The sequence below is a fragment of the Ambystoma mexicanum genome, chromosome 9, assembly GCF_040938575.1.
Source record: "Ambystoma mexicanum isolate Mex_15411 chromosome 9, UKY_AmexF1_1, whole genome shotgun sequence".
In the NCBI taxonomy this organism is placed as follows: domain Eukaryota; kingdom Metazoa; phylum Chordata; class Amphibia; order Caudata; family Ambystomatidae; genus Ambystoma; species Ambystoma mexicanum.
This window is the reverse complement of record NC_090931.1, coordinates 1,354,664,143-1,354,690,707: the sequence shown is the minus strand read 5'-3', so window position 1 is coordinate 1,354,690,707 and position 26,565 is coordinate 1,354,664,143. Positions and strand designations below refer to the sequence as shown.

The 26,565-nt window shown below is 44.9% G+C and overlaps 1 protein-coding gene across 2 annotated transcripts in view; it reads right to left on the bottom strand.

Annotated features, from left to right (window-relative positions):
* Positions 1 to 26,565, bottom strand: part of LOC138489128 (contactin-associated protein-like 5) — a 1,755,478-nt gene that overhangs the window by 45,496 nt on the left and 1,683,417 nt on the right. For both annotated transcript variants that reach the window (XM_069616764.1, XM_069616763.1), the window contains exon 20: positions 12,003 to 12,133. In XM_069616764.1, coding sequence (XP_069472865.1) covers positions 12,003 to 12,133 — 131 coding nt within the window. The remainder of the gene's footprint in view (positions 1 to 12,002; positions 12,134 to 26,565) is intronic.

Genomic DNA, 26,565 nt, shown 5'->3' with positions numbered 1-26,565 from the left:
ACCAGACCTTCAGCGCATTGCATCAGCTGATTGGCAACAACGGGCTGCGATTGAAGGCTGAGACAGTTCACGGGCGGCAGAGAGGCAGCATCCAGAAGTCAGCAGCTCGGCAAGACGGTGTTGGAGGCGCGGGGAAGACCAGTCCCAGTAAAGAGGTGAGCGATACGGCAAGGGGATCGGCTGAGAGCGGGGCCATCCCTGGGGCAGGTATACGCCACACTACAGACTCGGCACACCAGCCTCACTCACTTAGAAGGCAGAGAGCCGGCAAGGGGTGAAAACAGACGGCGAGGGTGTCACGGAGAGCGGGGCTATTCCCGGGGGGCACGAAAAAGATCCGGCAAGCCCGCAACACTCCCGTTGACTCCCCCCTTTTTTACAACAAAAAGGGGGAAGGTACGCGGAGTTGAACGTGGAGGAATCAGAATTATCCACCTCCCACGACAGGCCACCACAAGACGGGGTTCGCTGAAGCGTGACCCGTAGTAAGAGGCCATAAGGAGCAGCTCACCAGACATAGACGGGGTTCGCTGGGTGCGACCCGCTCTAGGAAAGGAGACCGGTCCAGCCAAAGGCCTGGTACAGGTCTTCAAGCAATGAAAGAGGCTAGGAAGAATGGATTTGGAATCATTTATGGCCATGGCAAGGCTAGCAGCAGCAAAGCACGGCCCCAACTGGATGGAGGCTATGATACCACAACCAGGAGAAGAGGAGCAATCAGGAACAAGCCAAGGGCCGACCTCCCCACTACTATACCCAGACAGCGAGGAACAGTTGGAACAGGAGGAGGAAGAAAGGGTGGAAGAGGAAGAAGAACCTGCGGGGAAGAGAAAGAGGGCCATGACTCAAAGAGCCAAGGCAAGCAGGAAGAAGGCAGCGAGTGGCATGAAACCAAGGAATGCTGGGACAAAGAACAAGGGAGCAGCACAGGAGGTTGTGGCCATCCCGGCGCCTACACCTGTGGGGCCACCAAGGAACCAAGGCCCACCCAGCACGCCTGCAACCAGACCGGTGGCTGTAAGGGAAGATGGGTCAGAGTCCTTGGAGGCAGTTAACAGTATGCCAATGCAATGTATGCAAGCATGGGGAAATGGGGGTTTAGTTTAGTTTAGTTTAGTTTATATTTATATAGCGCACCATACCCTGGGGCATCAGGGCGCAAACAGACAAGGATATGCTCAACTTAGTTACAGGTACATGGTAAGTAGAAAAAATACAGACATCAACAATGTTACAATAGGCAGGTATGTACAAGGTAAGGTCAGGGTCAAAAACATAGTCATAGGGTTATAATATACAGTTATGTACAGTGTGACAAATCGGGTCAGCAGTGTCAGGATGATGTGCTGCGCACGGAGCTTCAATCGCATAGTAAGTAAGCTCCAGGAGCCGAGAGTGAGTGTCAAGGGAGGTGCATCTAAAGTGTGATGCATGTTAGAGTAGTTAAATGTCATTGGCTCTCAGCCACCTGGTTAGGTTCTGTCTGAAATTAGCGAAGGGCTGAGGTTCTCTGATGTCATGGGGGAGGGTGTTCCATAACTGCGCAGCTTTGACTGGGAAGCTATGTCCTCCTATAGTGGAGAGTTTGAAGCGCGGAACTTGGAGGCAGTTTGCGTTAGTTGTTCTTGTTGGTCTGGATGAGGTTCTTTTACATATCCTGTCCATGAGGTAGGGTGGTGCTTTATTGTTGAGGCATTTGTGGGTGAGGGAGACGATCTTAAGTTGAATTTTATCAAAAGTGGAAAGCCATTTGTGTTCTCTTCTTACAGAGGATATATGCTCCTTTCTGTTAATCTTGAGTGCTGCTCTCAAGGCATTGTTCTGGAGGACTTGAATTGTGTGAATGGTCTGTTTATTTGCCCCAATGTAGAGTTCGTTACAATAATCCAATTTGTATAGTATAAGGGCTCTGGCAAGTGTAATGCAGCTGTCTGTGGAGAGGATTGTTTACTAGCTCTAAGTTTGCATGTGTATGCCGTAGCAGAGGCTAGAGAGTTAACTTGTTTGGCAAAGTTCATGGTGGCGTCTAGGTAAAATCCTAAGGTTTTCACTTCATTGGCTACTTTTATGTTGTTCCCATCAATAATGAAGTTGGCATAATCAGGGCTGAGTTTGGATATATATGTTGGCGTGCCTAGGATGATAAGCTCGGTTTTATCATCGTTCAGGCATAGGCTGTGGGTGGCCATCCATGCCTGAACGATGCTATAGATTCTGTTCACTAGAGCCAGATCCTTGGTGTAAACTCCTGAGAGCGGGAGGAGGATCTGGGTATCGACTGCGTAGTTAGTGTAGGCGATACCAAGATGATCCATTTCCTCAAAGAGGGGCTTTGTGAAAACATTGTAGAGGGTGGGTGACACACAAGATCCTTGTGGTACACCGCAGGTTATAGGGATCGGATCTGCTGAGGCTGAAGGAGCGAAGACTCTCATAGTCCGGTTACTCAGAAATGACTTGATCCATGTTATAGCCTCTTTTGAGAAATGGGCTGCAGAGTCAAGGTGGCTACATAAGACGGTATGGTCAACTAAGTCGAATGCTGCTGATAGGTCCAGAAGGAGGAGTATGGCTGCTTGGCCATTGTCTTTGCATTCGTCTATTTGGGCCTTAAGATCTATTACAGCTGTCTCAGTCCCATGTTGCGGGCGGAATACTGATTGGCGGGTTCTCATTCAGCAGCCAAATGTGGCGTAGGGCGCAGGGCTGGAAATGCGAATTGGCAAAGGCATGGGATGAAGGCAGATTAGCATCTACCTTCTGTTCTTCGTCATTGAAGCAGCACCATAGCGTCTCGTGTGAGGCGGGTGCGAGAGGCCTCCTGCCCTTCCTCAGCGGCTCTGGTGGGGTGAATGGGCCAAGACAGGTATGATCCTTAGAGGATGTCCCTAAGTGGGAATGTAAATGCCTTCAATCATGTGGGGAATGGGGCAGCAGTAATTCAACAGAGAGGGGTGGCTCTGGGTCCAGGGGGGTGGGGCTCAGGGGGGTACCATGCAGGTCATTTTAGCAATAATGGGGTGCGAATGGAGATAGGTCAGTGGTCTGGGGCATGGCTTGACACAACATTTCTGGGAGAGGCAGCATAGTAGGCACAGGGGCAAGTTGCCTGCTCCAGCTCCAGAGTCCCTTTGCAGGTCCAGTCGTTAATGCCTGGAAAAACTAGGCGTTAAGGGAGGACCCGCAAAAGAAACTCGTAGTAGGGCGGTAAGGGATTACCGGCGCCAGCGCCGGTGCCCTTACCCCTGTTGGTAAGGATATCACTATCTGGATATGACCATTGGGTGGTATCCACCTGATTCCAGAGCCTGATGTTGAGTCACACCCATGAGGTGGCTACTGCCGGTGACAGGGGTTTTCACAGGACTTTGGAAATCTTGTGAGAAGTTGCATACTGGCCACATATCACCCATGACCTCAACACCTATCTGAAGGGATGTCTCATGTGTGCTCAAATCCTGCCTAGTTCTCCCACACACAGAGCCCCCCTATAAAAAAGGAGAATGACACTTCCTTTGTCAGATTTGCAAGTGGATTTCATTGGGCCAGTGATTCTCTCCTCTAGAGGAAATAAGTACATGTTGACAGTAACATGCCTATTTACAAAGTGGGTAGAAATTCGTCCCACCCTGAATTGTAAGGCAGAAACAGCTGACACACTAATGATCAACCAGATCTTCTCTTGTTTCTGTTTTCCACAAAGGATTGATTTGGATAAAGGAAGTCATTTTACAGCGAGGTGATGACTAAAATGGTGGAGATTGTTGGGGTAAAACAAACATTCCACATAGTTTACCACATGGCTTTTGCCAGAGGTGTTGAGAGATACAATAAGAATATTGTGAGGGTGACTCTGGACCGAGTTGGGGCATTCAATTACTGCTTCTCCTAATGGCTGTTAGGTCTACACCATCTTCTGCAACCAAAATGTCTTCCATTCAAACTGAAGACCAGATGAAACATTTTGTTACCTCTGCATCTGCTCCATAGAACTCAGGAGCATATGCTGATCAGCACGCCCACCACTCATGAGTACATTGAGAACGTAAGGAAACACCTCAGCACACTTTTGCGTATGCCCAGCGCAATTAAGAGAAGTTAGCTGAAGGGATGAAAGCATACAGTGACTTGAAGATTAGGAAAAAGAAGTATGCGATAGGTGACATGGTCTATCTCTGCAATTTTCAGAGGAACCAAACCAAGGAAGGGGAGTTCCTTCTGTCTTTATGTAGTAGTTTTGAGATTGTGGATGCAATCTTGCCTGTTGCTTATAAGATATGCATCCCAACAGGAGAGCAGATGGAAGAAAGTGGGGTCCACATCAATCATTTAAAAAAACTGTCAACCTAGAGGAGCTTTAAGGGTGACCGAGGAGCCCACAGAATTTTGATCCGAGGAACCATTTGAGGAATTAAAGGTAAAGTTAAAACCCAAGATGGAAACCAAAAGATAGAACTGGTGAGTAAGTAATTTAAAAGTTCCTCTAACCAAACAATATGTTTAAAATTACATGCAATTCATTTTGGGGAAATTATGTTAACTATAGTTTCTTAACAACTATTTTAACTCCTCTCTTAGAAAAACAAATTCAAATGCCTTCCAGCCTGGGCACCAGATAAAGAGTAGTCCAAAAAGACCCCTGGAACCAGGAAAGAAAAGAAAGGACCTTCCTTCTATTCCCTGAAATCCCAAAAGTTGGATGGAAGCATGAACACCCACTACTGGTGGATAAAGAGAGAACGGGAAGTTCTCCATCAAAAGAAACATTTTTGTCGCTGGTTATTGAAAAACAACCACACTTTCCCCTGCCCTTTCACACCAGTTTCCACGTGAGATAAACAATCACAGGGGGATTTGTGGGGGATTTTCACCCCAGTATAAGTGTACTACATTGGACTAAAAGTTAGGCCCAAATCTACAGGAATATTAAAAGCACACTGTTGACTGGCAGACAAAAAAGACCATCCTTTAACTTTCAATTGATAAGCCCTCAAATATTGTCTGCAGAAAAGGGAACATTACATGAAAAGGAAAACTTCTTGTGCCATGATTCCAAAAAGGCCAAAATAAATCAGGTTTACTTTCAATTACAGGTGACAGATGCAATAAAGTGCTGATTTGCTTAAACAGAGAGCTACCGCGGAGAGGTGTGAACAGTTTGAAGCTGGGATGAAACTATGAACAAATGAAAAATAAAACTCAATTGCCAGAGGAATTAAATATATCTTATAATATAAAGACAACATAGATGGGGGATATAATCTGACCATCATGCCCCCACGCGACCCTATGCATGCAAGTAGAGAAATGCCTCACTCCTAGGCCCATCACCATAGAACTTCAATGCATTGCCGGTTTGAGAAACGTTACTCAGGCAACTGTTCAGACTATACCCAATCGATGACCCGGATGAAATGGAATTGACCTCAATCGAGCAAGTTGACTGACTGCAAGGCCAGAGATCACTGACTTCATCACTGACATCACGATGTAGAAGACATGAAGAACATATGCATCCATTCATGAAGTTACACAAACATGCACTCATTTATTGACTAGAAACACAAAGCACATGCCTATGACCCATGTATGCAAGAGGAGAGATAAATATATGTATCACTGTGTTCATATCTTTCACTAAATCTGAAACCGCAAGAAGCCAATAATTGATATATTTAGGGGATTGGCATGATTAGCCTGCAGGTTGTCTGCATGAAAAGCAATTGGAATGCATATGCCGATGATATTTAATATAAAACAATACTCAGATCGGTCTACAGCGCATCTTAAGTGCCTTCTCAGTATATGCTCTTCATAATGATCTGCAAATCAATCCCAAGAAGTCAAACATAGTGATTTTCAAACATCCGATGAAAAAGGCTGAGCCGTTCACCTGGCACCTGGGCTCTCAATCTATCCCAATCATCAATGAAGTCACTCATTTTGGCACAAAGGTGACTGCCTTCTCAACTAAAAAATATCTATTGGAAACATTAGTCTTAAAAATTATAAATTTGGGTTCACAAATGAAAAGAATTTGTTTACAGTATTGTAAGTTTTCTATTGTTCCTATGATAGCATTTTACATTGGCAAGGTGGTTCCAATTATTATCTTTGGTATTGAACAGAACTTCCATGCCTTTGATATTGATTGGGTGAAAATAGAAGCCAACATCTGGAAAAAAATCACTGGAAATTCCATGTTGTATTCGCATGGTTAGTATAAGATATGCGCTGGGCTTATGTTATTTACTATCATATTTGGAAAGGAAATGGATTGCAATGCACAGATTAATCTTAGACCCCCCCTCCACTTTGTATGAGGAAATTGCAATATCTATGCAGAGTTTCAGACAATTGATTCTTGAATATTCTTAGAGCCAATTGTGATAGAAAATTACATAATGCTGAAACAAATATTGAAAACTTACTGCAAAATCCTATGAAAGTGAAAGAGTGCCTTAAATGAATGGACTGGATACGAACCATTGACAATATGAGAAGTACAAAGTTATCATTATGCTTCACATGATTAGACAAACCAAGATCTATCGTACCACCATACTTGAAGAGATCATCAGATTCAAGAACTCGAATGGAATTCTTAAGATTCTGCCTGAATTTAATACATACACGAGAAGTTCTGCATGTCAGAGATAAAGGAAAATACCCCTCAGATATCTGTGACAAGTGTGATCAAATGGAGAGACAAACGATTGAGAATTTGGGTTCAGAATGCATGGGCACTAGGAATCTGAGATATCAAAGATTCCATAGGTTTGTACATGATAACCGTGCCCTTGACTCTAAAACTTTTTGAGACAGAATGTCATCTGGAAATGATAGGCTTCTCACAGTTGAGGTGGTTAATTTCTTAAGAGATTTGGATTTATTAGAAACTAAACAATTCATCCAATGTCTTTTATAGTGATTGATATTCTTACTTTTCCTTTATTTTCTTCTAATTTTTGTTTTTATTTGCTTTGATAAAAAATTCTATTTTGTAACTCAATGTGTGAAAAGTCAAGATTCTTGTATACTGCTCTTGGCTAAAACACAATAAATACATCAAAAAAATATATACATACATTTAGCTTGCATATGCTTGACTGCTACTAACATGGAGATGCCATAGGGAATGACATAGAAGCTATATGTCACTGAAGAAGATGGCAAAGGGAGACAGGCTTCAAGCACATGGAAAGTCTGCCACGATCACTGCAGGCATAGGCGAGCAGAAACATGACATTCAGCCAAGGACAGAAGGAGACTGAAACGTTCTAGTTACCAAGATGATGAGCCACCTGCAGAAAGTTAGGCAAAAATCCTCATAATTACAGGCTAGAGGGCTTTGTTTTTGTGGTCTCAGCACACGTGACCCAACTGAATGAGACATGGATTTGGTAAGAAGAAATGGTTTAATTAATCCAGTGAAATGTATGTGTGTATTAAAAGGCTACCACATGATTATGTGGAGAATCATAAATTGCTCATAAAATGGGGAACCATAATAGATATAGACATGGTTCAGGCATCTTTGGAAAGCATAGGAACCATGCTATGTTTTGATAGAACACCCAACCAGAGTTGATTGTAAAATGTGATTGTAGCTTTTCAGAAAATGTTACGGATGAAGAGTCAGGAATATGGTATCTTATTGAATCAGATAATTGTCTTTGAAACATCACGATTTTAACTAAGCTATTTCATGGTAAATTTGCAAAAAATGTCCATTTGCACATGCAACCAATTGCCAATATCAGGCACAGTTCCTTGCAACTGGCATGGTCAGTTTAGAACTATATGAATTGCCACCCTTATCTTTAAATTGAAGAAAAGTGCCATGTAGAAGATTTTTAAATTCATATCCGAGATGGTCAGAAATGGAATTTCAAATGGGTAGAGAAAGAACTCTTAGGAATGGGGCTTGGAAACCTGATCAAAGGGAAGGGGTAGGCCTTTTGTAGGGGGAAGAACAATGTCCTATTACAATCATAAGCCAATGAGCCATCAACACATCATTTAGAGATTTTGGGGTGTGATTAGGGGGTTTTAAAAGTAGACACATAATGTGAAAGGGGGAGAACCAACATTGTACGGGAGACAAAGAGATGTGAATGAGACAAGGCAAAAGATGGACAGCAGAGGGTGGGCAATCCATAACCAGAGATAAGGGAATGCAAACATAGGGATTGATGCTGGAGGCCATCCATAACTGAGTCTGGAGGGCTAGTCAAACCATGTCCCCATGCTTCCCAGGAGGCCTGATGACTTTTCCTGAGCATAAACCCAGAGTGATTTAAAGTAAGTACATACAAATAAACATTGGTCTAGATCTGTTTGATTTAATATATTTCCCACATTGATGGGGTGGGCATATAGAAGTAGATCCCTAGCATTTCCTCAATAATTAATAATTTAATTAATTCCCACATAGTCAACTGACACTTCATTGACTTTGTGGAAATTCAAAATCTCCAACATCTATCCAAGTGATGATAAAGTTACAGAGTGTCATCGTGAGGCAGGCTGTACACGATGAAAGTGGCAGTAAAGAAAATTACTGCCACTTTCACTTGACCACCGAATTACATGTTGCCACAAGTACAGTCACCGGTAATTCCGGTGCCAGTAATAGAGTTGGTGAGACATCCACCGACTGAATTACTGGCAACGGTATTAATGGTGAACATATTTGCAGCAACGGTACTCCTGGCAAAATGATATTACCAGCTAATCACAAGTTTAGAAAATGGCGGTAACACTGCCTTGGTTTTCCGGTAATACTGGCAAAACCATAGCAGAGATACCTCCATCTGAAAGCAGGATGTAAATGCAAACAGGTGATGGAAATTAAGCCACAGGTGCCCCCAATGCACCCAGGTGCAACCAATGCACACATGAAGGGAACAAAAGGGCCACCCCTTCCTAGACACACACCCAAACGCTACCATGCAGCCACTGGCCTCTGTGCACACAGATATGCAGCTGCTCCAGCTCAACATTGAGCTGCACAAGGGCTGGAGGATCAACACAAGGAACATGAAGCAGAGGAGAGGAGTAGGAGGAGGAGGATGACGAGGAGGAGACACAATACAAGGCTAGTGCACTTACTCTGGGTCAAGACCTCACCATGGACTCTCAAAGACAGCCAGTTACCCCATACTGGCTCAACAAGCAGAACATTGCTGAACTGCTTACCCTGACCCAGCTAGTCATCGGAATCAGGATCAGCATCATGACAGCCATATCACCTTTGGTGAAGGTGGTGTCGGTCCTGCACTTCTTGGTGATGAGCACATTCCAAAACATCGCGGGCACACTGAATGGCATCTCCCAGCCCACATTTTCAAATGTGCTCAGTCAGGAGCTGGAAGTCCACCTGCAACATGTGTCATGGCATATTGCCCTACCCACCACCCTGGAACAGGTGAATGACAGGAAGACACAATTTTACACCTTGGCACACATGCCAAGTGTCGTAGCAGTCCTTATGTGTACCCATGTGGAGTTGGTGGCACACCAGGCATTGGAGGAGTTCTACCACAATCAGAAGCAGGACCACTCCATCAATGATCCAGACCTCACCATCACAAATACGCTGCCAGAATACATGATGAGGCAAAGAGTCCATGACACCAACGTAGCAGCACACCTTTTGGGTGTGCAGGCTTACCACACATGAAGAGTGCATGCCCCATCTGTTCAAAAGAGTTTGTTAAGTAATGCTGTTGTGCCAGAATCTCGCTAGAAGGGAAAGTGTGCAGGGAGGTTAGAAATAAAGAGTGCTGTTCATGTCAATCTGTGTTGCCCAATAGAAAAGTGGTATGTTTTATTTAAATTAGACCCCATGCCACCTATATTGTAAAGCACAATTGTACTGTCAGTTTCTAGGATGTTGCAATAATTATCCTTACATAAGGGGTATTCTTATGAGTGACCCAAATCCCTGAAGTATTCTTTCGAACTGTGTTTTCTTTTTACATGTTATCAGATGGCACAAAAGAGTCAAAATGAAAATTGTACACGTGGTTGTGTCTTATGCTATGAGAATTACAGTTATAATCGAAATTAAATGGTGGTTTTAGCCTGTTTGTAAATTGAAGTTTTGTCAGGAAGGAAAGGTTTGGTGCCACGGAGTGGGGTAGTATGCATTCTGATAACTATAGTGTGAGCATGATTTGGTTTACGTATTAATACATCTATATTTGTTCTGCACATCGGCTTGGTTGTTGGATTCTATACTGTGGAAGTGGAGGTGTACTTTGGTATTATATGAGTCAAAAGCAGAGTTGGTCAAGAATCCAAATCTTCTCAATTGGTGTGGCGCTGATTGGGAGGATTCCCCAAATTAATTGTTCCCCATTAATATCTCCTACAGTCGGATACAAAAAGTAAACACACATAGGTAAATGTTTTTTTTCTCTCCACAAAATATGTTTTAAAGGTACAAGGAAAGATCAATAGATACTACATGTTAGTGCAGGGCCACTGGATTTTTCTCTGTTTTTGTGAAACCCCCTTCACTATTTTATAGATTCTCGATTGTGTTGATGTTGTCTATACATGTGCCATGTATAGGGCGCTCTCTTTCCTTAAGCCAAATTACAGACACGTTCAAGCAATCTTTGTACAAGTTTGTATTAGCACTACTGCAACAACTGTCCCAGTGCAAACAATGTATTTAAACAAAAATGTGTTTAGAGTATTGCAAAATTTGCACGAGTGCTAACACAGATAATATTAACACAAACGCAAGGGTTTTCCTATGCAAAATACATTGAAAGAGTATAATTGGCCACTATTGCCATGTGTGCACAATTGCACGTGAACCCGTGCAAAGTGTATGTAATACGTCCCCTGATAGTGAATGGAAAGCTGCATGGTTTATTCTTCTGATGCGTTGTCTGATAGCATGTTTATATATGAGGTTTGAAAGCATATTTATTTATAGAATAGCTCAGGGGCAAGTGTTCGCCTTGAAAGCAAAATGACAAGGAGCAACAGAGGTTCGATCCACAGGTTGGTGCTTAGAAACCTCCGGGTATTAAGCACGTTATAAATAACAAATTAAATAAAAATAGAAAGATGTGCATGAATTGCACAGAATTATTTGGGGGTAGTGTATAAAAGATGGTTCCTATTCATCTTGTGACGTGTGTATCGGTTACCTGTTTGTGAATTATACACAACCGATGTCATCTAGTAGAGACCATTTTCAAATTCTTTCTAGAGGAGCCAGTTAAAACTATGTTCAAACATTTTCTGAAATGTAGGTATCTGTGTTGTGTTGGTGTACACACGTTTTAATGAAAAGATGCCTCCACACCCCCATGACTTTAAAGATGCTTGCATTTCTATTGACATTTCTGCACTAAAACATTAATATAGTTGTACAGGCCAAACATTAAAAGTACAATATTTGACTCAAAAGTAACGACACTTGTGATTTTGGCCCACTGACTGCAACCATACATGATTGTTGCTTCCATCAGCCCTGTGTCATCCACCTGACCAGCCTTTGTTCTGCCCTATCACTGAGTATGATCTCCCTTCCTTCATCCACATTTTCGACTCTTTCCTCAAACCCCAAAGCCTACTTTATGATTTGCCAGACGAAGGCAATGGCAACATCTACACACAACTTTTTGGGGAATTGATTTAAATCACACCAGTCTCCCTCTTTTGATTTTGGTTCCAGGGAAAGCCAACATTATTAATTGTTCTAATACTCTGATCTTTAAGCAGTAAAAACGTTATGTTTTTATTTTTTTTAAAATATTTTTTTATACACAGAACGGACAAATGACCAGCCAGAAATTACTTACAGGAACTGTCATGGTTTTGTTGGTTAAAGTATTATGACGTGTGGGACAACCCAAACTGTTTTTGTCTGGTCTACACATGTAAATGAAACCCATTTGAAAGGTAATTGGTTAGTTTGCGTTCTTTTATGACAGTCTATGGATCTAAACATTTAAAACATTGTTTCTTGTGCTTACCTGAATCGAGAGTTCTTTCTCCTCCCTGTTAATCTGGACTTGATGCAGTTGCCTCTTTGAAAAGTCTGCTGAATTTACCGTTAACACTGTGGGTTCTTCCTTGTTCAGCTTGTATCGTACCTGCAAACTTCCTAAACAAGATAAAAGCACGTGATTCTTTGTGAAAAAATGCATTATTTGTGGAATTGTTATGATAAATTGACACACTGGTAACCATTTGCACGTTAGAGCTTTTGCTGCCTAAAGCAACCAAAACCAAGTGTTCCCACAAAAACCTCCAATCACCACATCTCACAGTCACATGTGGGGAAGGCGTGTTGATCAACTCTACGGAGGCCCAATAAAATCTTCTTGAAGGGCTAGAGTCCAAAAGATGATTCAAATATGTGGTGTGAAAGCCCTTATCTTAAAGGTAAAAGTTCACAGGTGATTAGACTAAAGCTATCCTGTTTTAGCGGTCCAATCCATGTTCTTTAAAGAAGTGAACTTTTCCCTTCTGACATCACATTCAAAGTGCTTTGTGCTAAACTAAGTGGAGGGCACAGGAAGCAAAGGCAGACCATATCTGACTACACTAACCCTGCCCCTTCCCTTCCCAATAGGGTCAAAGTCCCCTTTGATATGCAGCACCCTGGTGTGAGGCTACTCCTTCTGAATGGGTGTGCTCTTTTTATTCCTGGACCCAGAACAGCTTCCGATTGAACAGCTTTCTCTGGGGGAGGGTGTTATCTACCCTCACAAAGAGATCAAAGAAGATGCATGGCAATTCCATTTTCTCCCATGTACCTTGGCAGAACATACCTATCTGGCCAGAATACACATTACCTAACATTGCTAAGCTTGATCACAGTAGCTGACACATGTGTAATGTCAAATTTGATGTGGTTGCGATGATTATGATCATTGCCCTGTACCATGCCCTCAGGGAAGGCAAATGTTTGAGTTTACCCTGCCACCAGCATGGGCTACTGATAATCATGATATTTTGAAATAGGGGTGCATATCTTAAATGCCACCCCTGTGCTGCAGTGACTTTGGCTGTCACTTCAGCTTGCAAGAGGGCACCTGTGACCTGAACTTGCTCTGTGCCACTGTAGTGTAGCCACCACAATCAGGCTACTAATGCTGCAGTGCACAGGTATGCACTATGCTTTTGGCATGGAGCTCATGAAAGGGGAATCTAATCAACAGACCACCCTTTTCAGAGATGGAATTATCTGCATAATATTATAAATTAATACAAATCAAAAAGGTGAGGGCTTCTTCACCCATGTTAAATGTCAAGGTTCTCTTTTTAAGCGGACAACGATGTACATTTCCAGGTGGAGATCTTGGAAGGAGAATGGTGTACCTCTTGTTGTTGTTTGCTGTAAAGGTGCCAGATTCCACAACCACAGCAAGAGCTGCCTGTTCTGTGAGAGACACTTAAGCATGGCTCATGAAGAGGAAACAAAACATGGGAGGTTTTCCAATGGTACAGGGCATGATGGTGGTGGAGCTGGCTTTACAGTAGTGTGTTGGAAACTGCCACAGTATAGGTGTTGGAGAATGCAGGGCCTTTGGAAGAATACATGTAGTTTGTATGTGTGTCAGATGTGGTGAAAGGTGCAGGTGAGATGTCTGGTGAGGGGCAAGAGCCTTGCAGTCCTACTGCAGGCAGAGGGCATTCCATCTGTGGCTACGCTGCAGCAATTACTGGACAATTTCTTATTCAAGCCTGAAGGTGGACTGTCAGTGGTGTAAAGCCAGCAGGCAAAGGTTGCAAGGGGTTGTCTGGCAGCATAGAGATGACAGAGAAGTGGTGGAAGGGGTAGTGCTGCAAAAGATAGATTCACATAATGTTGATGATACAGAGATGTTTCTGCAACTATGCCTGCCCGGACAGGGGAGGCAATGCAGGCAAATATATCCCTTGTCACATTTCTGGAGGGATGGGGGATATATTGAAACCAGATTGTGTCAACATAAGCTTTGGCATAGTGCAAATGTAGCTTGCTGAAGGAAATCCAGTGATGAGAAGGAAGGCACAGTGATGAGCAAATCATGTCTGACACCAGTGAAGGCAATTGGGAACCACGGTACTACACAAACAGATGAAGCATGGACATAGTCTGACTTCAGGGAAAGCACCCATTTCTGCTCTCAGTGTCCCTTCTTTCAAAACACCGTCCAGCAGTGGGAGAATATGAGGGAGAGTGTGCAGGTGCCAAATAGGAGGACACACATATTCATGCCTGGACACACTAAACCAACCCAACCTCGGTCCTCTACCCTCCAAATCTGGCCAAGTAAATCTGCTCAATATGCATGCTGTGCTAGTGGCTCCATCCACCAGCGTGGCCTAGTTGCCATCAACACTCCATCTTGTTGGGGGTCGTGATAGTCCTGGTGTCTACCATGTGGGCATAGGTCGGTGGATAAGCTGATGTGTTGTGCTGGCACAAACTGTGTATTTCCAGATGAGATCCAGTCATGGAGAGCGGACCTCTCTATTTCAGTGAGTGCTATCATGGAGATGCAGATGCTAGAGAACCATCATACCCTCTTTTTGATAACTTCCAATTGCCTATGTACTCCTAAGTTCAAGCGTGCCAAATCTGGAGACGCCAGCTTCCCTGATCCTGCAGCCATGCTCTGGAACTCCCTTCCTCCTGCCTTGAGAGCCAAACCGTCCTACAGCTTGCTCCGAAAGACACAAAAAATCTACCTGTTTTTAGTAACTGTCTTTTGCCTGCTAACTGTTGAACTACCTAAGATGTAACCTGCGCTGAGATGCCCACGGGTTAGATGCCCTATACAAATGCATAAATAAATAAACAAAATAAATTGAAGAAGAGTGAATGGAAAGAGCAGATATAATGACCACCCTTGGAATTTGAATAATCCCCAAATATTGTATGAATGGTTCTCCAATTGATTAAGGGGGTCATAATGTGTTGCAGAAAACCTTTCACAGTCCAGTGTTTTTGCAAAAAATACAAATATGCTCATCATTGACATTTGCAACACTGCCTTCCAAGTTCAAAATATACTTGAAAACGTTTCAAAAGGAGTAAAATGCTTAACTTGAGTTAAAGATGGTACTCTGGAATTAGTTGCATAGACCTAATGTTGTTCCTTGGTGGCTAAGCTTTCAAGTTGTCACACTGTAGGCAGAACATCAATTAATTATACTCCACATGTTCTCATGGGAGTGCAATGTTCATCAACACAATGCACAATGATGCCAACTCAGATAGGAACCCTTGCAATAATAGATCATCTATCATGGTAGTAAGAAAGCACACTGCGCTTGTGGCATGGTCGAGATATGGACAATGCATCCAAATACCACTGATTTCAATATATTACAAGAGAGAAGTCCTAAACAGACTGTTTACTATTATGCTTGGTTATTTCTGTAAATTATGAATAAGTAATAACACAAGAAAGAAGTTAAAATGCTAGAACAGGGGCTGATAGGAGAAGGTGAAAATTCATCATAGTAAATGCTCATGTCCACAGATTTACTTTCACAGGTAGAACCGAAAAGAATGCAAGGGAGACTACTGTCGGATGGTGGCTATGCGTGATATTTGTGGTTTAAGTAGAAGCGACTGAACTCATGTTGAAGAGTTGCGAGAAATAAAGTTAAAGGGAAATGATCCGTAAATAAAATATGATCATACATAAAGACAGAACACACCTCCAGTATGTGATGGTCCATTACTTTCTTTATCTAGAAGACTCTGTAGAAAAACCCTTTCCATTTTACTTTGACACTAATTGATATTTGATAGACCTTCGGAGCAAGCACCCTGCGCTGGCAGGAGTTATGACACCCCTATGATTGCCCAAACCGGTACGAACTAGAAAGCACTATGGGATTGCTCATAAATGACACAAAAACACCATGGGTGTGGTGAGACCTATGCCACTCGGTGGGAGCTATTAGGGCGGAAGCCATCAACTGATATCATGCTCGATTACGGGCGAATACAAAAAAATATATATATATTGTAATTGGTGGGAGGTGTTATATGATTTATGAGTCCCTAAAGCCTGATGATGGTTTTCAAATGTTATTAGGTTTTTAATTTATTAGGTGACCGCTGAAAAGGAGGGATCCGGAGAGCTGGATAGGTCAAAGGGGTCTGTTCCCATTATATGTAGGATGCTGTTTGCTTGGCTTGCAGGACAGCATATACATCTTCCTTTGTTTGCTTCTGTTGGGTCATCAAACAAAATTGAGACTTCATTGTGCTTCCTGCAACACTCGAGAGCACAAACACAAATGCTCTCAATTACTTATAAAATCAGTTACCAGTTATGGCACATCAACTATATTTTCGTAGGTGATGGTACAAACTGGAAGCGCTGTCCGGACATTTGGTCGAAAGACATTTCGTCGAAAGACATTTGGTCGACGTAATTTGGTCGAAAACCAAATGGTCAATTTTTTTTTTATTTATATATATATTTTTTAGGTTGTAGTTTAGGGAAAAAAAGGGTTTTTAATAAATAAAAAAAAATTCGACCATTTGGTTTTCGACCAAATGGTTTCGACCAAATGTCCTGTCGACGAATTTCTTTCGACCAAATGTCTGGCAACCACTGGAAGCAGTATGGTAGCTGATTACTTGAAAGAGAGCTGCAGTAGACCATCCTAGGCTCCACTCAGTCATGGTCTCACAAAAAATGCAGCCACAAAAATCTGGTAACAACATTGCTTTCAACCTCTATGGCATGCTGTTTTAGTGAACGGACGGCAGACTCTAGAATAATGTGCACGCTTATATGTCTCGGGAGGATAGCTAAGGGACAATGTGCTCACCTTGGAAACAAGACGACCCAGAGCACTGCAGGTTCGACCCCCGGGTCCGCGCTTAGAAACCTCTGGGTATTAAGTGCATTAGAAATAACCTATCATATCATATCAACAACATCCACAATTTGCAGCTTTGTTTGAACTCTATTTTACAGTCTGCTCTGGAAATTCCATGAATGGACTACATATGCACAGGATGGGCTCCCAGTTCAAGAGTTGGCTCCTGTGCCAGCACAATACAGCCTTGTTCTTCAGTTCAGTGTTCTCAGTAGGCACTGTTCAAGCAGGTCATGACTGGAATCCCTACTAACCTATAGGATCTTGTAGGAGTTGGTCCTTACAAAGAACCCACTCCATTTCATTTATGTGGGTTTGCATTAGGAAGTCCAGGAGAGAGTCTTCCGGAATACATAGTGCCCTGCACATAAGGAAGCCTGGTTCCAGGTTTGTCTTCAGAGCTCCTCGCTACAAGCGATCCCATGTTCCTTGGTATAACTATTTTTATCATTGGGCTCCCACAAGTGTACATCTGAACTGAGGATAGAGTTTTGACAAGAGGGACATCATTTCCAGATCATGTCCAGACCTGGAATTTGGAACTGGGCTCTGCATCCCCACAACCTGTACTGTCTCCATGTAGGTCATGGTTCTGGCTGTAACACCAATTTTCTCGGGTTAGGAGTCGTGTTAGGCAAGATTGTATGCAGTACCCTTTGGGTGCACTGCAACAACCCTGAACTCCTGGCAATTGGAACCCAACCTTTGGTGTACGTCTGTACTACACATGTTGGTAATGTGTTGAGCACCCAGGCTTATCTCAAGAGGGGTCAATGTGAGCTGTAGGGGAGTTAAACAAAGATTCACAGTGACAAGTATTCAAATAAACACTTGCACACAAAGTGTCTTGAATAAACACTTATTCATGTGTTTTTCCGTCAGTTAGAATAAACCCTCTTCAAATGGGAACAATATAACAGTAACACTCAAATACACTTTGAAATACACACTCTTAATTTCCAAATCAGTAAAGACAGTTTTGGGATGGCCCATAGTCACAACCTACACCCTCAGGTGACTTCAATAGCTGGGGTGCTGGGGATATTAATATCTTACTGTAGCATTTAGAACATTCTTAGGAGTTGGTCAAAGGAAAAGGTTATTAGAACACAAAAGATTGCAAATATTCTTAAGCAGGCTAATACTTTTGAATCCCCTAAGCAGAGTAATTCAGTATAACATGCTAAGTCAAAGTCAATGGACAAAAGTCTATATGAGCTGAAACACTTCTGGTAGGTAAGTAGAAAAGTCTTTGCACAATGTTTTAGAAGTCTTCGAAGAAAATAAGAATCAATGAAGGGCCACAAGCTGTTTAGGTTTGTGAGTAGTAGAAGATGCAAGCAACTCTACAGTAAGAGGAATGTTCTCTCAAACTTTACTGTACCTTTGGATTGAAGAAAAAGTGCAGCAGATGACTCATGTTACTGTGCAGCTCTGCAGATCTCACTGTACCTGGGCCTTAGTCATGGGGACAAGAGGGACAAGAGGGAGGACTTCTGGGGACTCCTGCACTACAATGGGATGGTCACCGCCCGCAACCGGCAATCTTCAATTAAGTGGCACTTTGGTGTTTCAGCTCCTCGCGACTACCGCAAATAGCAACACTGCGGTTCCTGGCTATCGAAAGGGACATTCCATGCATCTGGGGTACGGCACACTGTTGAGGAGGCTCAGGCTCGGTCAGTCCTGCTTCCTGGGGGAGTCCAGAGGATCTTCCTGGAGCTCTTGTCCAACTTAAAAATAACGCACACAATCTGGTGTTCCTCTCCCTGGCTATTCGGTTTCCAGCAGCACCTCTATGGAAATTCAACTAGCTTCGAGAAGATGTCCAGGTGGCATACTTTGGAGTTAATTGGTCCCACAACTCAAGGGGAGAAGTTGTCCTTTCAGGAGCTTCTCTGTCTATACGAGTTTGGAGTTTCAGCACAGCAGCAGGGCTTCTCTGTTCAAACCAACGGTCTAGGAGTTGCAGCAGGCATCCTCTTCAAGTTCTTCTTCAGTTCCTTCGTCCAGTCGTCCAAGCAAAAAACCTTGCCTTTTATTCATGTTTCTCCCATTCATTCTAGCCTAGCTGTCAGTTACCCAGCAGGGTGGCTGTCCTTGCCAGACAGTTAGCAAGCCAATCACCACAGAGTGCATTGGGTCTCCTAGGAGACTAAGCACAGGGAGCCTCGGGCACCTGCCTCATGCCCTGCCCCCGCCAGACACCCTGGAGCCAGAGGCAGACTTCACTTGTGAATCCTGCCAAAGACAAAGCGAAAAAGTGACCAGACCTTGGTTTGGCATGCAGAGTAAAACTCAAGAAGGACCTGTACAATGGGTGCTTTACTGCAGCTGCAAATGTTGCCTGCGGTAAATGCAAACCACAGTAGTTAAACGTAAACCACTGCCACCAGCCATTCGTCGAGGAAAGGGTAACATAAAAATGTTACATGAGAAGCTAGACAAAGGGGATACTAAGTAACCCCTCCAGCACCCTATTGTAAGATAGTGTGTGCTGGGTCTAGAAACCTACACGTGTAAGTAAAGTCAATTTCACTTTACTGCTTTGGGAAACAGAAGTTTATCCGAGAGAAGGTATTTAAACTTTGGGGAAATCTGGAAGACTTCCATGTGCCACTGCACTGAAGGTGCTGTGTGACACAATGTAAAAGAGGATACCTATGGAGTTTGTCAGGCTCCATAACCATAAGAAACACAAAGTTCAAAATCACATTAAAATACATGAGAGAGTGGGAAAAATGGCCCCACTCTCCCCATGTTAAAAAAAAATCAAGTACTCAGGATTCGCTGTTGCGCCCAGTGAAGATGGCTGCCTAATCTGAGAGCTCCCGCACCATCTCAAAATCCTGCATTTATTTATCCTGTCTGAGGCCGCTGCGAAACGTAAGAATCGAGACGCGTATACATGAAAGTCTCGTCCCCGGTACCTGAAAATCCTGGACTGCTGTGACGTGAAACGCCGGAGTTTGGGGGGCTTTGCCGGCCGCGGCATGGGCACGATTCACCTCAGGGCTCCGTGTGGCAGCAGCTAGAGGCTGCGGTCGCGGTCGGACGCCAGGTCAGTAGAGGGCGGGACCTGTTGGTGTGATCAGCGCCTTGCGAGCGCATACAGAGCTCCGTGTGATGCCCCGGCAGTGAGGAAGAGCGGAGTCCTCATCGAGCGCTGCTGCTGGGTCAGAGCTTCAGGGTCCCCACTTGCCCTGCGATGCTCCGTTGGGAACCGCGGAGCAACGATCCTGCTGCTGGCACGTAGCCCGAGCGGTTTTGAGACCCTGACCGCTACGCTCCCACGGAGGGAGAACTGTGGGTGCGGCCATGGCTGAGGGGTCCTGCCGGTTCACTGCTTATTAAAAAATAAAATAAAATAAACTAATAATCACCCGGACTGCTGCGGGACAATGCCGCTGAGATCCTGGAGGGAGGTACGGGCCGCGCCCGCCCCTCGACATTGGAGCCTCGGTCCTGCCGACGCCCCTGCTTCCCCCAGCCGTTGGGCAGGTGATACATGCTGGGACAGATACCCGCGACTTCACAAGATACTGTCGACACCACTGTACACCTGACCATCAAACTCGGGTGCGCATTTAGGAGGTGACTGTGCTGGTGCTGCGGTGACCTAAAAATCTTGGCCTTTGTTAGGCGGAAACCTGTGCAGTTCCCCCTGGGACCACTGCAAAAGATTTAGGACTACAGGTGTTGCGATGAACCCACTTGGTAGCAGTCTGTACAACACAGATTCAATTGGTAGCTGTGGCTGAGCAGTCAGACTTCTCTCAAGAAAAGTTGGTCAGTATAGGGAGTATACAAGATAGGGCAATTCTTCGCAGCAAAACAAGTAAGCACGCAACAAGGCTTAGTGTAAAGATAGTAAGTTATTTATTTATAACAGAACGTCTATGAAAAACACTAAAGCAAACCACGGCAAACAAATCAAAACACAATTACTCTGCGGAATGGAAAACGCTCAATCCCCCTGAACACAATATCGACAACTCTAGGTTCTAACGGCACCACTTATTTTCAGACAGAGGTGTATACCTCGACCTAGATGACACTCGAATATTTAGTGAGGAAGGGAGAGAAAAGATAGGCAGGTAATGAAGTCAACACGGTTCACACTGAAGCGGATAAAATGCAAGGCAGGAAGGCAATAATCACGATAGGCCATAAAGTTCAGCGGCCAGGCCCACTCGGCGAGAAGCAAGGCACGATGTCCCAGAAAGTCTCTACTGACGATGCATTCAAGTCTTTGTTAGCAAATTGTTTAGCGACAGATTGAACCAGTTCAGAACAAAGAGTGAATAAAGCTTGGAGGCAACCCAACGGAACGGAGAGGAATCAGATACCTCACTTGAACCGATCGAAAAGGGAAGCCAGGCGGTTACGGTATCTTGTTGTGGAGGGCAGCTCCGGCGGGGGCAGTTGTTCCTGGTGGTGGATGCACGATGGGTCTTGGCTAAGAGAAGAGATGCTCTCGTCGTCGAAGAGAAGATAGTCCGGTGCACCACCAGGGAAGAGACCAGCCGCGGAGTGCTCCGTCACAAGGCACCACCTTTTGCCCCGGTACAGGGGTAGTGGCTATCCGGTTGCCGGGTGCTCTGCACGGGCAATTCGACCACTGCGTCCTGGGCGAATAAAAAGCACAAAGAAGACTGGTTGTTCCCACCAGCCAGGGGAAGAGACTCTCCGGCAGGGAGATCTCCTCTGTCGTCGGGAGATTGTGAGGCGGTTCTGCAGGGCTCCACCGGAGGTGCCGTCGTGCAGGTCGGCTCAGCGTTACCCTCGTCGGATTTTTTAGGTGCTGTGGCGACTTCTGAAGATCCAGTCCCAAAAGCCCTGCTTTTATGCAGACGCCCCCCATTCATTCAGCCTAGCTGTCAATCAACACATGCTAAGTGGTGAGCGGGAAGGCTCACCACCTGGGCCAATCACTCCAGAGTGCGACCTGAGTTGGCAAGGCAACTCGGTCCAGGGTGTCTAAACCCCCTCCCACACCCCTGAGGTAACCCAGACAGAATGGCACCACTCTGGAGGGTCTCTGTCCAGAGGCCCGCCAAAAGTGGAACAAAGGGCTCAACCTTTGCTTTAGGAGTCACAGAGACGAACACAGACGCCATTTTACAAACCGAGTTCTGGCAGAAAATACCACTCGATAAACCTATTTAAGATAAGTAGATCGGTGGTACGTTGGAGATTAACGAGAAAAAGTATCAATCTCCAACAATGGGACGAATCCCATAGGGTTATGCTCGGGGTCGAACATAACAAGTAGTTTCCACTGCCACCAGCCAAAACTCGACGAGGGGGGACGGGACAGTGCCCCCTCGAGTAACAGATCCAGGAGTAATTGAATTACCCCCACTAGTACGTCCACAATAAGATGGTTGGTTAGCAAAGACTAGTTCTGTTAGCAAATTTAGGTCTAGTAAAGCCAATGGGGACTTTACATGCCCGGGGAGACAGTAGTCAGTCCCCGGGTATGGAGTCTATGGTGGGGGGACCCGCTAGGGCGCCCCCGTGTCACGACACGTAGGGTGCAGTGTGACACACATAGAAAAACATATGAGACCCTATGGAGTAAAAGACCCCATAGCCCATTGAACACATTGACATTTCAAAGGAATTACACACATACATGTCCAAGAGTGAGAGAAAAGAGTCACACTCTTGGCAGGATGGATAAAAACAAACTCCAGAAATCCAGCAAAGCTGCTGGGGGACTCACTAGGTTAGGAAATTCAGCCTAAACAGAGAATTCTCCCTAACAGCCTTCGATCCGCACCCAACCTCGCACGTCAGGAGAGGAGGTACGTGTTGTGGTTGGTGTGAAGGAAGGGAGTTGATGCCCCCGATAGATCAGGTTGCCGTACGCTAATCCGGACCACGGCTGAGGAGCGGGCTGCACTGGAATGCCCTGAGGTGAGCACCCGACCCTGATCCTTTATTGACTTACCAGGTGGTGTTCACTGTTTGGGACATAGCATTTTATCAGGGGTACGACGGACTGTAACAACCCCTTCTGATTTAGCATGCCTGGATGCTGGAATTCCTGAGACGCTCCCCAGACCCATACCATTGATCAGTGGTGTAGTACTACGTGGGAGGGCACGGTCAACTAGAGCTGATACGCCAGGAGCTAGGGGACAAGTTGAAATGTTGTATTAAACCCAGCAGAGGCAAACACGTGCTACGGCCAGGGACAGACACTACAGCATAACATACTGCAGCCGGAGACATGGGCGAGCCCCAAAAACTGGGAAAGGCAGGCAGAACCCCAAGCAATAAGAATAAAGGCCCCATGGACGTATACACTGCCAGCCAAACACAGTCTACCGCTGCAGATATGTCCACCAACAGCAATAAAACTATTACCCCGGAGAATGGTGATAAAGAGGATAGATTAACAACAATTGTCCAAGATGGCTTCCGGGCAGTCAACACTAAGTTGGATGACATAGTCTCCACCATTGGCTCCCTCAAGGCCAGGATTGACAAAGAGAGTCCACGTGTAACTGAAGCAGAACAGAGAATAAGCACCAGCGAAGATGCGATTGCAAGCCACAGTCATGACATAACCCAACTCAAGGCGGCAATGTCGACAATCCAAATTAAATGTGAAGACCTCAAATCCAGATCGAGACGTAACAACATCCGAGTGGTGGGCGTGGTGGAAACATTCAGAAAGGGTCAAATGGAAAAACAACTTGAATTGCTCCTTAAAACAATCTTCGGCCAGGAAGCATTTTCTAAACATTTCCTAATTGAGAGGGCGCATCGCACGCTGGCCTCGGTCCCCAAGCCGGGGGAACCGCCACGTGCTATAATCGCAAGGCTCCTTAATTACAGAGACAGGGACTCAATTCTGCGTATGGCTAGAGAGGCTGGAACACTACATCATGAAGAAAATCAGATACATATATACCCAGACTTTTCGGCCAGGGTTCAAGCAAGTAGAAGATCCTTCGAGCCAGTTAAACGACTTCTGAGAGAACGACAAATACCATATGCTCTAATGTTCCACGCCAAGATGAGGATTCAGCATGCGGGCAGGGCGCATTTTTTCGAGTCCCCAGCTGAGGCCACGCAATACATTGAAGCTTCTATACCCCTTCCACCAAGGGGTGGTAGCCCGGCTCAAAACAACAGACCCAGACCAGAAGATTATGGTAACTTCTGTGAGTCCAACACTGTCTATACTGCTACACCTTCATGGCCATAGTCCTAGCTGTTCCTCGATTATGGCGGCCAAACTCTATATGGTTGACGGGGATGTGGAATCGATTGGGCGGTCATGTGAAGCAAAAGGCTACCCCTGAAATGATCCAAGAGTTTGCTTGGGTACATCGTCGAGTTGGGGTTGATGATGAGGGTGGGTGGGCAAGGGGAGGTAAGGGGAATTGGTTGACCTTTGGTGGAAGAGATTTCGCCATTGGGAGAAGTTCTGTTCACCTGGAGAAGATAGACCCAGGGTACAGTTGTTCTATGTTTGACAATTTGTTTTATGTTCTAAAAGTTGCTCCGTTGGGAATAGCGCTTGCCGCCTGGCACATGTGGCACAACTCTATTGGTCATGGAATCGGAAAGATTTGCTATCACATGATACTGGTGATGGGAGAAGAGTGAAACTTCTTACTTGGAATGTTAGGGGACTGAATAACCATGTGAAAGTCAAGAAAATCTCTAATTATGTTACTAGACATGGTCCGTCTATATTAATGCTGCAAGAGAGACACACAATGGGGAGCAGTAACCTGCACATAATGCCCAAATGGGGTTCCCAGCATTTCTACACAGACTATTCTATGCAGGCCAGAGGGGTGATTACTCTTCTTCATCCAGGCTTGGGGTTCGGATTGGAGGGGTAAATGGCAGACCAACAGGGGAGATACGTGGTCGGTGGGGCATACTCGCTGGACAACAAATACTTCTGGTTAATACATATAGGCCCAATATAGACGACCCCTCATTCTATATGAATATATATCAGTTGATCACTGCCTATGGTTTCTCTAATGTAATATGGGGTGGGGACTTCAACGTAGCGCTTGACCCAATGCTGTATAGGTCCTCCAAGGTTATCAGAGCCCCTAGTAAAACTGCCTCTACCATGGGTAGCATTCTTACGCAGTTGTCAATGGTGGACCCCTGGCGTGTGATGCACCCGGGAGACAGAAGATATACCTTTTACTCCTCGGTTCATGACTCTGAATCTAGGATTGATTACTGGTTTGTTGCATCGGCCATGTCCTCTGCGCTGCAGAAATGTGAAATTTTGCCCCGTGCATTTTATGACCACTCCCCAGTTATGATGGAGTTGAGGATGCAGGACACCCCTTGCCCCGCTAGAAGATGGAGAATGCCAAGTGGAATGTTGAGTGACCCGGGGGTGGTGGAAACACTGCATGTTGAGATAGCAGAATTCTTCATTAACAATGTGGGAACGGTACATAGATACTACACTGTGTGGGAAACATTCAAAGTCTGGGTCAGTAGGATACTGCTGTCCAAGTCGATCGGCATGTTGAAGAGCGTTAACGCTGAACTGATGGACATAGAAAGTAAACTGGAGGTATTAGAGAGAAAATATACTTGAACTAGTAATAAGGAACTGCTAGCGGAAATACATGCACACCTACAAAAATTCGATAAAATGGTCGCTAGAGAAGTTTGTTACATGGCCGGCCCTGTTCGAGCACGTAGGTATGGAGAAGGCAACAAGGCCGGCAGGACACTGGGCCTCATTACAACTCAGGCATTAAGGGTTAACGCCGTCGTTAACCCTTAACACCTGATTCTGATTTTAACGGCTGCTTTTGGCAGCCGTTAAAATCCATGACGCTAACCTGCCATGATGCTAATTACGCCACCGTAATTTACGGTGGCGTAATTAGCGCCTTCCCCACTCCCATTATGCCCTATGGGGAAAAAATGGGAATGGGGAAGGGAAAATGGGAAATGGGGATTTACCGCCCCACTCACCTTGGAATGGGGCGGTAAATCCGGTAAAGTTGGCGCAATTAGCGGCTGGGTCGTAATGACCCCAACTGACTAATCTTCTGAAGTATGATACAAAACCGCTCCACATAACTAGTATACAAACTACACAGGGGAAGGTACTAGTTGGGGAGGAGGGGATAAACAAGGAATTTGTTACCTTTTATACCAAGCTATACTTGAACCAAGATAAAAAATCGACTGAAGACATTGAAAATTATCTTTCAGCCCTCAGCCTTCCCTAGCTTTCAGAGGCAGATCGCTTAGCGCTGGATCAGCCGATATCGGTAGAAGAGGTCTTGGAAGCCATTAAGGCATTGTCTTCTGGTAAGGCACCTGGATCTGATGGGATTGGGACAGAATTCTACAAAGAGTTCCGTGATGAACTTGTCCTAGTACTTCTTAAGGTGTGGGAGGAATCCCTTGAATATAATATATTACCCCCAACTATGAGGGAGGCGGTGATAACAGTGCTTCCCAAGCCGAAGCGACCACCACAAGATGTGTCTTCTCACAGGCCCCTATCACTCATTAACATGGATGCCAAAATATTCGCAAAAGTGATGGCCAATAGACTTTTACCGCCGGTCCCCGGGCTGGTCAACCCCGACCAAAATGGGTTTATTCCCACCAGGTCCACAGCCCTGAATCTCCGCAGACTCTTTGGGCTAATGGCGCAGATTGACCCCAAGAGACGCGCAG